Below are 13,413 nucleotides of genomic sequence, written 5' to 3' on the forward strand. Positions count from 1 at the left end.
ACACTGAGGACCATAGCAATGTGTGATATAAGTGCCGAAAAGCGGGGCACAAATCTGCCAGATGTGACGAAGCACCACATTGCGTTGTATTTGCGAGCGAGAATACGGCGACGAATCACCCCTACTGTAAAGTATTGTAAGGCGATGTCAATGTAATGGAAGATGGTTGCTATAGCAGCTAGTCACGTGGTCTCTTGGTAGAATGCTTACGCGACCGAAAGTTACCCCAACAGTGACATGAATGGTGGGAGGGGTTTTAGATCGAGTCCCACGCTCTGCGGAAATCCATTCTCCTCAATAAAAAAAATATTAAAATGTCTTCCTATTATTTAATAATGTAGGCAATTTAAAGTAAATTTCTAATCCCTCCGTAACCGTGAACTTGTACAGTTACAAATTAAGCATTTGATTAAATAGCAGCCATATTTTATGAGAGATAACTATTCGTTATCTTTCTGGTTCAATAAATTAGATCGCTGTGTACGAAAAATGCTCTCGGAAAATGTATTTACATTTCTACCATTGTATACATATTAAAAATCTATTTCCTTTTTATATGCTTGTCTACAGTTACTGGTTTCAGTACAGGTTTCTGGGTTAAGACTTATAATTAAATGTAAATTTAGATGTTAGACGTTCATCAATTGTACCTTACCTAATAAATTATATTTTGAATTTGATTTTAAGTGTGAATGTCAAAAACGTATTGAATATTGACGAACGGGTTTCGGAGATTGCGCTTATTCTTGACTTTGTCGATTCAGAATCTACCATCAACTAACTAAAACGATTGTAAAGTGTCTATAGTTATTAAAACTACAGGTAGGTTTTAGACTATATTTTTTTAATGAAAATGAAATGTCAATTTCGATACAGTTTTAACAGGCCGGAAAATAATGAAATTTTTAGTGATTTAAAAAAATAATGAACGAAATGTTTTATCAAATTTAATATTTAAAAATATCGAGAGTTGCTAAAAAATTGATAGCCATGCTTATATTAAATTAATAATTCGTAGTCAGCAAAATATTATGCATAGCATAGTGTATGTTAATATTTTTTAGAATGGATAATATTACTAGTGTATCGATTTGTCTTTCTGGCACAGTTTTAGTACGATCTCTGAATTAATCATCAATTTTACAATAATTGATTAAAAGTACATTTCGAATTCCCAGTCAAATTGTAGTTGTGCTGTATGTTATTGCCTTATTATAAGTCTTATTCTCGTAATAAGACAATATAATAAGTAATCTTATCTACATTTGTCTGTTATAACCTTTTGAAGGTGTTGCGATGTAGTGACATTTAAGGTACCTACTTGTTATTTTCCCACGCAAATACCGCTAGAGTAATAAATGTCTCTGAAAAATTAGTTTTAAAGCCACCGACTAGTGTATTATTGCCATTAATTACTATTAAATATTCATAAAACTCTCTTAATTCGCATCGGTACCTCTGATAGCGTTCTTGACTTCAATATTCAGTTTTTGTAATCATGTAATAGCTCCGTGACACAAGAACTGGGTGTCTTCTCTTTAATAGAGACTTTAAGTAGTATTGTTCACTTTCTTATGTTAAATATCCTTATTAGTAAATTAGGTTAGACTTAAATTACTTATTAGTCTTAAGTTGGCCTAGATCGTAATGTTCCATGATGTCTTTAGTGAAGACAAATGTATGAAAAAAATATTACTTCGTAAACGTAGCGTTGTCATAGACTTGTAATCGTGTGGTACAAAAACTTAATACCTATTGAAGTCTTTTTTATTATTACAACTAAGTATTGACATTTATAAAGCATCGGTGCGGGTGAGGTTTCCACGCTGTGTTGTGTTGCCTGTGAGAAAATATGAGAAAAATGTTACTCTGCACTTTAACCCCCTTATACACAAATCAGTTATTTGAACTCTTTTAACCAAAGTATTCATTTCTTTCTGTCAAATTGTGTTTGCGCTGTGGTAAAAGGAGACAGATGAGTGAGCTCTATAGTGAAAACGGTGGACTATCTATAATAAAATGAATCGGAAAATGTGTTGGTAAGCGCATAACTCAACAACGCCTGGACCAATTTGGCCAATTCTTTTTTTATAATATTCCTTGAAGTACGAGGATGGTTCTTACGGAGAGAAAAATTAAAAAAAATTGAGTGAAAAAGTCTAAAAACAATACTTATAATAAAGTTCAAGTGTTAGTGGAGGGGTTCCGGTAAGGTAAATTTTTATTTTTTGACATAATGTATTTGTTGTCTTATCAACTTCCTTTTTTATCTTACTAGCTAGACCGGTGTCCCGAATAGCAGAATAAGTATTTTTTAAAAATAAAGAATCGACTGTTAGGCGGTACGATGTTCGCCAGGCCAGCTAGTTAAGAATAAAAGTGCTAGTCGCTACGTTTTATCATGACTTTAGTTATTAAATAAAATATGCATCATTAATTTTTATCTTAAGATAAATGTTAGTCCATATATTAGTGAATTCCGTGAAGGCTGAGTCACGCGGAATGACATCATAGGTGTAATTCAATTAGCCTATCGCACTCGAAGAATATATTTAAACGTATTACAGGGTGACCTCCTAACAAGGCAGCTATTTCATATTTATGTATGACTGTAAAGAAGTACCCAAAGTTATTCAAATTCTAAAGGTGCTGTATGGACAATACGGCTGTGGGTTGCAGCATGTGGCACGAACTGTATTAAAAAATAGCCACGCGATAGCGAACGGACTTATTTATCACCTTCTCAGAAGTTTGTAAAAGTAATGCTTTCAAGGGGTATGATTTTAAAGGCACATTTGTATAATAAGTAAGAGTAAGCACTTTACTGTTTTGAATTATATTTTGACTTATAAATATGCAGGTTGTAAGTCAAACAAGTTGTTGTCATCGTAATTTAATAATAATTCAGTAGCCGGCTTGGTCATGGTATCAAATTTCTGCATGATTTATTAGAGTCACTGATACTGTTTGTGCCTGACACGCGAGGGCGGATCTGCTTAAGGGCTTCTTTGGCTGCAGCCCAGGGACTGGGGACCCTTTGTATCCACGAAGCCTTGGGCTGCAGCTGAAAACAATAGGCGATATTATAATTTAAAACATATCTGAAATTTTAAAACATCCAATCATAAGGTTTGTATCCCTGAGATTAATCAACCCATGTCCGATTTATCGAACGGAACGGGGAATTCCCCGTCGCTTGTTTTCTGTTAGTGTATTTTTCGCACCTATTACTGGGGACTTCCCCGTAATAGCTCAGAGCCCCACAAATTCACCATCCGCCCATGCTGACACGCTTTATTGAGCCAGACATGTCGATTTCCTCCCTTTCACTGTACGAGCAGTCCATTTTTATTCCTGATGCCTCGTTTCATGACCGTTCAAGCCGAAATAATTCAAGGTCTCCGCATCACCTCCATGGCTAGAAATCCTTCACAGTCCACTTCCATAGGCATTTAATTTTAAGAACTATCCCCATTTGTGGAAAGAAATATGACCTCCAAGTGTTTAAAAATGGGGCGTTATCCTCAAAAACCCTCAAAGGTCGGCAACTCACCCACTAACATGATTGTCTATGGTCTGCGGTAGCTGCCTTTTATGATTTCCCGTAGGCTCGATTGCCCCGGGGTATCATAAAAAAATTATAAACTTACCAAAGTTACATCGTTTCTTATATCCTTACTGTAAATACTTACTGAAAGTTGAAAAATAAATGTGTAGGAAAACTTGATGTAATTTTTAATCTTGGTGACATCTATTGTGGTACACGCGATGAATGTCTCGTGAATAAAAGTCTTTTAGTGGTCTTGTGAAACACTTTTGAGTTGTAAAGTCATGTGATAGACGATTGTAGGTACATAGTTTGTGAAGAGGTATGATTATGTAGATATAATGTCATGTTCATAATCAATTCTTACTATTGTTTTATACGTCATCTAAAAAAGAAGCCTACTATGTCTCTTGTTTAGGTGTATAATATAAAATATTAAAAAGTTGTTGAATTTTATAAGTGTATGTCGAGGACGTATCACTATTTTAATTTAATAGACAGGAAATTTGTCGCAAAAGTAAAAAGAAGGCTTAGGCTCCACATAGACCATTTCAAACAGACTCAAGGCAAACCTTGAATGAGACTAAACTTTCGTGTATTGTAAAATGGACCTATATATACTGTGCAATAAGAACTATTCAATATTTTGTGTATTGTATTGGTCCTACTGTACTCAACGGTATTATGCTCAAGACGTTTCTCTCTCAGTTTGGGACCTTTTAAATTAAATGTTGGTCGTATCTGAAGTTGTGGTCTATCGGGGTAACTTGAAGTCAATTGGAACTTTGTCCACTTGTAGTTAAAAATTCATGTCAGAAACTTCATTAGTGTCACATGAATTGTTTATCTATGTTTCATTAGACCCTCAAATTGGATTTCTTGAACAAATATATGATTAATGATTTATTTACTAAGTAATTTGAACATTAACTACTTTATGTCTTAGTTTAGTACTCAGATTGAGCAGTGTCGGCCTAATAGCTTCAGCGTGCGACTCTCATCCCTGAGGTCGTAGGTTCGATCCACGGCTGTGCAATGCACTTTCTTTCTATGTGCGCATTTAACATTCGCCCGAACGGTGAAGGAAAACATCGTGAGGAAACCGACATGTCTTAGACCCAAAACGTCGACGGCGTTGTGTCAGGCACAGGAGGCTGTCCTACTTGCCTATTAAATTGAAAAATGATCATGAAACAGATTCAGAAATCTGAGGCCTAAAGAGGTTGTAGCGCCACTGATATTTTTTAGTACTCAGCTTGTATAGAATAAACGGGGCTCTGATAAAATAAAAAATAAATAGGAATGTATCACTAGGCTATACCTACTAACACCCTCTCTCCCCGTTTCTCTACTGGGTTGGTAATTATAGCGTCATGGCCAGCACCAACATGGCTGCCTCCGTCGGTTTCTGAGAAGTGTTTTTATATTTGTTTATAATTTTAAAGACGGCGACTCTATGATTTGCTCGACTAGCGGGATAAGTTATTTATGTATAGCACTATTACAGAGCGTTCGGAAACCAATGATTCATAGTAATCTCATAAAATATACCAATTTATAAAATATATATTGCAGTTTCTGTACGAGTTTTATGTGCGATAGAATTTGAAACTACCATTTGTATGTTATGCCCATTGTTAAGAGACTTGAAGAGTTCTTTGCAGACGCTTTCACGCTCTTCAGATAATTACTGTCCCGGTTCTTTTTTTATTCTTCGAACGTTGAACCCTTTCCTTAATATTATATGAAATTTAAGCGAATTAGGTAATGAGGTTAACATTTCAGAAGGTCTTATGCAGTGATGCTTAACCTGTGAGGGTCGATAGTCATTTTCTGTGGCATTGCATTGTAGTGCCATTGCCTCTTGCTAATTGCCGCAACATTAAAGCTTTATTGCAATGACCCTGCGTTAATTATGGACACAAAAATACGATTTGGTACTTAAACAGTGATGCAAGGGATGCATTATTAATAATGTGTTAAGTTGATCTAGTTCTTGGGTAGGAAATTAAACACTCCAATGATGACTTGATTCACTATAATTCATTTCGCTGACTTTACATAAACTGTATAACGGGTTCTGTTCCCTACTCCGACTCGGCCATCCCATTTCGGGGAGATGTTCGAGTCAAATGAGTAATTATTGCACTTGCGCACTTGTAGCAAGATTCATAAGAGTGTTTAATAAAAAATGTTAAGAATTTAATTAAATAAATATTAAAAGCTAACAAATATTATCTTGTTTCTAAACCAGGATGTTTAGAGAAGTGTATGATTTAAATTATTTTTTATAAGTAGTGTTAATTTCTCGGCCTCGGTAAAACTATCATTGTTTTGAAAGGCACAAAAGCCTTGTATTCTTGCCCTTAAAATGATAGATAAGGTCGTAGTATTGTCTCAAGTGTTTTGTAAATTAGCATTATTAATTTTCCTTGTTTGAAAGACTCTGCGTGTACTACATGTATGTGATAATACTTATTTTAATGTTTGTCTCCAGGTGGAAGAGATACGGGAGATGATAGATAAGATTCAGGCTAACGTCGAGGAGGTAAAGAAAAAGCACAGTGCCATTCTATCGGCCCCCCAGTCAGATGAAAGTAAGTGTGAATTAATTTTATCGCCTCCGCAAAGGTTATAGAAATATCACGTAAAATAAGGCAGCTGGAAATGTTAAAGCTTTAAAGTCAACGTGCAAAAATAAACAACGATTGACGCCGGGCTAATAATACCTCGCCCTTTGCACCCACGAGTGGATAAATCGTGGGCGTGTCTGCTATCTGTAGCATTTCTTGTTTGTGGGTGTATTGGGTCGGAGTCGGATAAAAGCGTGGGCTTCTAAATTGTTTTAGAAGTGATCCTTTAGTATGAGTTAAGTCTATTTAGAGAACTATTTATAGATAATTAGTATTGTAAAGTCAGGATAGCTAGCGATGCATGTGTGCCTGGTACCTGCAATTTCTAATTTAATTTCTACAGCATAAATACGTAATTCATTTATTTATTGTACGTATTGAATATATCTCACATCTCTACCTAGTCCAGCCATAAGTTCTGTTAATGTATACCTAACATTTTAATAATATTACATATTAATTATTCACAACAAAAAATAAAAAAAATAAAAAATTATATTCGAAATGGCCTTTTATCTATGTTTAAAATTAAAAAAGTTGAAAAAAAAAATTATGTAACAGTATTTATGGCCAGACTAGTTATATAATATGTCATATCACAGACAGTTTATGGAGAATCAAAAAAGATGTTGGTAATATAAAAGACGCGAATCAATTATCATTACTTTATGTAACGAGGTTTCATTCCAGACTTATATTAAATAATATGCAAAAACCTTTTAACAGTGGCTACAGCTTAGGTTGACCTAATTTAACTTGCGACAGGACTGTAACGAATGTTGTAACAGTATAATGTTCTGCCTAGGTAGGTACTGTTTGAATAATTTGAACGTAAACTGAACATATCAACCTCATCAATTATACAATAAATATGAAATTCTTGGAAGCACTTGTAATAATAATTATGACACGAATTGCAAGTGTTCAAAGCATTTTATAATAATGAACATTTTAAAAATTCTTTATTAAGTAGATGAGAGATAGCTCTAAAGGCTGCTTGTGAAAGTGTGAAGCTTTTTGTGTTGCCCTGAAATGAGTCCGGGTATTTGAGTTATTTTCATCCATATTTAATAAGGAAATTTTACTATGCCCAATGTTTGTAGAGGTAGTCTTTGGGCGAAGAAAATGGTTCTGAAAGTCAATGGCGTAGCAAGAGCTTTCGTAATGTCCTACCGTTTTTTAGTTGCAAAGTTTTTTTTAGTACAAACGTGAATATAAATATAAAATTATTTAACCTTATTGCCTCCGAGGCCGACACCGACCGTCCGTTTGTAACTGGGGTTGGGTTCAAATCGCTGATTTCCAGAACGAAAATTATATCAAGGAATCAGAAATCTATTTGTCTATGTGTGGGAAGATTTTGGTTGACTAACAATTTAATATTAAGTTATGTTCGTTAGTTTTTAAAAATAAAGGTAATATTGATAAAACAAACATCTCAAACGTGCAATATAGAAATAAAACCAAGGAAAATTCTAGTTATGTTGACGCTAAAACAATAGTAAGGCAAGCTTAAATAAAAATGACGAAGTTTATACTTACATTTGAACTATGTCGACGATTACATTTCTCTTGGGAATCACTAACAGAACACATGAATAGACTGGAGCCGTACGAGCGTGTAGCCAAATGGATTTACACATTTTACTTGCCAAGTTTATTTCAACATTTTCCTCAATTTAAAGTTGAAATTGAATTAAATAGATGAGGTTAGATGTTAAAACCTTATTCAAGGCTTATTTGCTTTACACTGCAATCTTCTATGGAAAACGTTTTTCTACAGAAATAATTCTACAAAATCTGTAACCCATGGTAATTACGTCTGATATTCAGGGTATAGAGCCTAGCTAGAAGCCAGAAAAGATAGAAATACCTTATTCATTTAGGTTACACAATGTATACATAATAAATGCTTCTAATTTTACATTTACTGACAGTTCTCAAATCAAGGGCGTTGAACGGACGAGACGAACTGGCAATAAACTCTCCGCCACTCTTTTTAATCGCTAATACTATGTAATTGTCTTAGTTTATTTCTTATTAATACTTAATAATAAAGTAAAAAGATTGGTACACCTACACAACAAAATGATTAATCAAAAAGCTATTCAAAGAGACGTTTAAATCAAGTTCACCAAATAAATTAGGGCCACGTAAAAATTGTGGTAAAAATAGATGAAATGTTGCGTGTCAGATGGAACGGTAATACTGCAGTGGAGGTAAATAAAATTAATGAGTACTTTGCCCTGTACATGTCGGCTTAGAAGAGGCCGTGTGGGGGATTGTTGTTACCGATGTCAGAGACATTTCGTGCGGTCAAATTAATGCTCGCGGAAAGGGGAAAAATGTTAACATTGGACTGAATAATTAAATATAATGAATCTGTCCTATTAAGGAGAGATTTTGGCAACTTTGATATGGGTTTTATGAAATGAATTGGTATGGGCAGATATTTTAACTTTTTTTTGTAATACCTACCCTCATTTTTAATTATGTATGTTTTATTTTTAACCAACTTTTAAAAACCCAAAGGTGTTGTGTTGTTTTTTAAGCATGTTCATTAAGAAGGATTTTTAGAGACCTCCCGTAGAACAATTTTTTGCAGCTGATGACCTCATCTATCCCCTTTTTGAGTTTGATCCACGACTTTTTGACCATCCTATATATATCTTAAAAATCGAAACAAAGCTATACATATACGTACTTACTAACATATATTATGAGTTAACAGTAAATTAAGTCACTAAAAAGATTTGAATAGTAACCGATCTAATAGTAAGTAAAATGTTTTATATACCCTCTATTAAATTAATTGTTAACTAATCTAGAACTAAATTTCGTAAAGGAGTTACAGGGCCATATTATTATATAAATAGCTGTACCACCCTCGGTGGTTGCGTGATATTAGCCTTATAGCATTCATTATTTCGGTAATTAGATTATCAAAAAATAATTGTTCAATTCGAAGTAGTTCCTAGTTTGCATTCAACCAAACTTAGCAGCTTATCTACTTTGGTTCTTAGCAGTGGTTCAACAGTCATCTCCTGGATAGATGATGATGCCTCTAATAACTTAACATTAGTTGGGATGATGTAGTAGTAGATGAATAGTGTATTAGTTACTACTATAAACATTTGGGACAAATAGTAGTGTTACTTATTGTATACTCAACTAAAAAAAATGTATTAAATGATAATGATTATTATATTTACGGCCTCTCGAATAAAGGGAGAGAAAGAACAGACGAGAACTGGAAAGTAACTTTTTGCCACTCTTTTATTACCAACTGTTTTATTTTACAAGATGCTTGATTGATGCAATCGCTCCATGTCATGTGGAGAGATATAAAAAATCAAACATTTAGCCTGCATGGCGAAATTGGAGCCCGCGCTTATATAATAGTCGTCGACCTGTCATTTTCCGAGCGGCTTGATCTCTTGGCGTTGCGTAGAGATGTTGGGTTTCTTAGCCTCTTCTATCGCATTTACCATGGAGGTTCGAAGGAGTTGTTTGGAAGACCTGCAGCTGAGTTTCCGATGTGAGATCTGTGTTATCGATGTTTGGAACCAGCTGCCCGTCGTATTTCTGCACCAATACGAATTAGATGTCTTGAAGTCTTAATAGACCGGAGCTACAAGTCCTCACCCATGTGTTAAGTCTAATTGAAATGTTTATATGGTTAGATAAGTTCGTGTAAGTTATAAGTCGACTTTACTGCTAATTGTATCACTTTGTTGAGCGCCCTGCGGCAGAGAAATGGCACTTGTTATCGCTCCGATTATATCTCAACTTCGACTAGAGGAAATCAGGCTGTGGCCTCCAGTTAATTGACTAACTTTGCGCCGTAGTGGACAATATCGCAATCTGCAATTATTGTTTGTTCGGTAACTTCTAGTTATGGCGGGTATAATATGTATAAAAATATTTAGTTGTATATTCAGAATAGTTGTTCGTATTAATGCCTGTAGCTGAGTTTCATCATCGGACGTCGAGGCAGAATAGGAAATTCCACCCGTATCACCTCGACGTCCGTCATTCCACAACTGAATTGTGGAATGACACAACTGAGTGTTTATTAAGGCAGTTTTTGCCGCGCTGAATTTCCGAAACTGACTTAGGGTCCTTCAAGAAAAGAGCGTATCATTTCTTAAAACGCCGGCAACGCACTCGCGAGCCCTCCGGAATTGAGTTTGCTGTTATAAAAATAAAAATATTATTTAATATATAATACAAAGTACACCTGAAACTTCTTTGGCAAACTAATTTTTAAGTCTTGTTCATATTTATACATATCTAAAACTTTCCGAGACTTAGAGAGAGGGAAAAAGGAAGATATATTAGGAATTTAATGAATTTAGTTGTTTTTAAAATATTAAAAGTGTCGAAAATTAAATTATAAATTTAATTCCTCGATAATAAAAAGAACGTCGCATTTTAATTTACAATTCGTCATTTGAGATTTCAATAATTATTTTGCATATAGGTAATATACGTACGTATCTTTCATCAATTTTCTCTTAACGAAATTTTAATTTTAAAAATAGATTTTCTATAAGGTTCACCCTTTCACAATCGGTTCCTATCGCCCTCTCCCTTTTCATCAACAAAAACGCTGCACATCTTAGTGATGCATCCGTAAAAAAATTTCCCTCATGCGCCTAAAGAAGTTTCACTTCAAAAATACGCAAATATTTACAATAATTAAGTTGTAGAAATTTCAGTAATTTCATTATAGTTATTAAATCGTACTTAAAAGTGGCTCAGCGGAAGTATATCTACCATCACAATGTGGAGCATTTTTAATGTTAATAAATAATGCAAAGTAAAATCGTATATCAAAATACAGGAGTGCTGTGCTATTGATCGAGCGTCACTGCACTAGACAAGCAATTAAATTACGCTCCCACGCGTTGGCTGTATAAGCGTGGGTATTTTTATTATGGGACGTTTATATTCATAGCGCCGTGTGAAATATTAAAATGTCTGCACTAGATTGTATGTGTGATTGTATTTGTATATATGATAGAGTTTGTAGGTTTATTTTTGAATGGCATAAACTGTTGTCTATGTACCTCAGACGTAATCGCTTCTATAATTGATGATAATAACCCTTTGACGGCGTAAGATTTGTTGGTAGGTAATCACTGGATGCTTCTGTCTCTTTGGATAAATACATTTTTGTTCAATTTGTCTCGTATCCCTGTTTTACCATAAGTAATGGTAGATATTATAAAGAAAGACGTCAAAGACAATTTTCAATACACTATTCTAGTCTGTGATTAAAATTACTAGTCTTTGACGATTGAAATATGTTTTGGTTTATCGTAACTGTCCATTATTAGTTAAAAAAATAAATCAGTGGCGCTACAACCTCTTTAGGTCTTGGCCTCAGATTTCTGAATCTGTTTCATGAACATTTTTAAATCTAATAGGCAAGTAGGTGATCAGCCTCCAGTGCCTGGACACGGCGTCGACTTTTTGGGTCTAAGACATGTCGGTTTCCTCACGATTTTTTTGATGCTCACCGTTCGAGCAAATGTTAAATGCGCAAATAGAAAGAAAGTCTATTGGTGCACAGCCGGGAATCGAACCTACGACCTCAGGGATGAGAGTCGTACGCTGAAGCCACTAGGCCAACATTAGTTAATATTGGAAATTCTCTAGAAAAGAATGTTGATTTCTGTTGGTTTTTCTTTGTAATATGCTTTGGAAAATTTCTCCGGTAAAGGGAATTTCAATTAGCTTTGTAACATGATTTTAGCGATTCTCTTTATGTTGTTCAACCATCTCGATTTACATCCTACTCGATCCCTAACTGAATTACGACGATTTCTGAGTTCCAATAAAATTTTAGACATCTCTTACATTAAAAACATGATCCGATAGGAAAACCTATAACCCTCCGCCTGAACTACGTACAACTGTAGAAATGTATTTTTTATTTATTCGTGTTATTTGTCTTTATGAAGCTATTAACAATAAATATAAATACAATTTACAGCTGAGTATAGTATATATATAATGGTGCAGAGCCACCAAATCCTAAGATCGAAATAATTAGAAATATAAGTTGACTGTTGACGTTACCACGTCGAGTGCTAAACAACGACTCTTCTTTCGACAAGTTCCTTGCGCAGGATTCTTTGTATCATTCCATCACCTTTTAGCACGAATAGTTGTGTGTAAAGGAAAGGGATAGGAATAGTAAGGAGGGTCGGTGTCAAACCATACAACTAATGTAGATACGTAGACTTTACGTGGCGCAACCATATAGTAATCCAAGTGCTATGTGATTCTCGCCGTATATATTTTAGTGCTTTTAAAGAAAACGTTTTCTTTCCATTTTCACATGTAACACATAATTTAGTAGTAATCAGTGTTATAATATTGATACACAATCAGTGTATATCAATAATATTTTTATTTAATAATTATATCATAAATAATCAATCAATCTATCAAAAATATTACATTTTAAGCCCAGAAGACTAATAAAAAAAAATAATACTGTCCGATGGTGACGTGTTATTCGTATAGTAATCTCAAGCAAAATACTTATACATTATAATTTTTACCATTACAAGAAATGTTTATAGAGTTTATATTAAAAAAATATTATATATTTTTCAGAAACAAAGCACGAGTTAGAAGATCTCATGGCCGATATCAAGAAAACTGCGAACAAAGTTAGAGGAAAGTTAAAACGTGAGTGTTGTTATTAAATTTACTTGAAACTTTTATTGATTCCTACAGAAGAAATCACGAGTAATTGCGACATTTGAACAGGTATGGTTTCGTTATTTAAGCTCAGTGCAAAAGGTTTTTCTAATTCTGAAATTATATCGACAACAAATACATATTATATCGATTCCCGTGAAATATAAATAAATAATGTATAGTAAGAAGGTATGTACATATATGAAATTGACGGTGTATCGTAACATGAAATGGTATTAAACCGAAATATGTTCGCGAATATCATCTGTTTATTTTTGAACCATTTAACTGGAATTATCTTGTCCAAAGTTAAAAGTCCTATTTCGGCGACAATAATTATTAAGAACATTATTTTTAATGTAATTTCTGGTGTGTTTGTTCGCTATTATTTATATAACTCATGATGCATTTCACGTAAAGCGGACAGCAAAAAAAAAGTGAGGTCGTAGAAATTGTTTATATTGCAAATACGTAACATTTTTTTATGATGTTTATTTTTCATTAAAAAATGCTAAT

The 13,413-nt window shown here is 34.0% G+C and overlaps 1 protein-coding gene across 8 annotated transcripts in view; it reads left to right on the forward strand.

The window, feature by feature from the left end:
* The window catches only part of LOC125054291 (syntaxin-1A), a 64,186-nt gene that overhangs the window by 34,879 nt on the left and 15,894 nt on the right, over positions 1-13,413 (forward strand). For all 8 annotated transcript variants that reach the window (XM_047656064.1, XM_047656068.1, XM_047656066.1 and 5 more), the window contains exons 3-4: positions 6,045-6,144; positions 12,811-12,885. In XM_047656064.1, the coding sequence (XP_047512020.1) occupies positions 6,045-6,144; positions 12,811-12,885 (175 nt within the window). The remainder of the gene's footprint in view (positions 1-6,044; positions 6,145-12,810; positions 12,886-13,413) is intronic.

The sequence above is a fragment of the Pieris napi genome, chromosome 12 (assembly GCF_905475465.1).
Source record: "Pieris napi chromosome 12, ilPieNapi1.2, whole genome shotgun sequence".
NCBI classification, from domain to species: Eukaryota; Metazoa; Arthropoda; class Insecta; order Lepidoptera; family Pieridae; genus Pieris; species Pieris napi.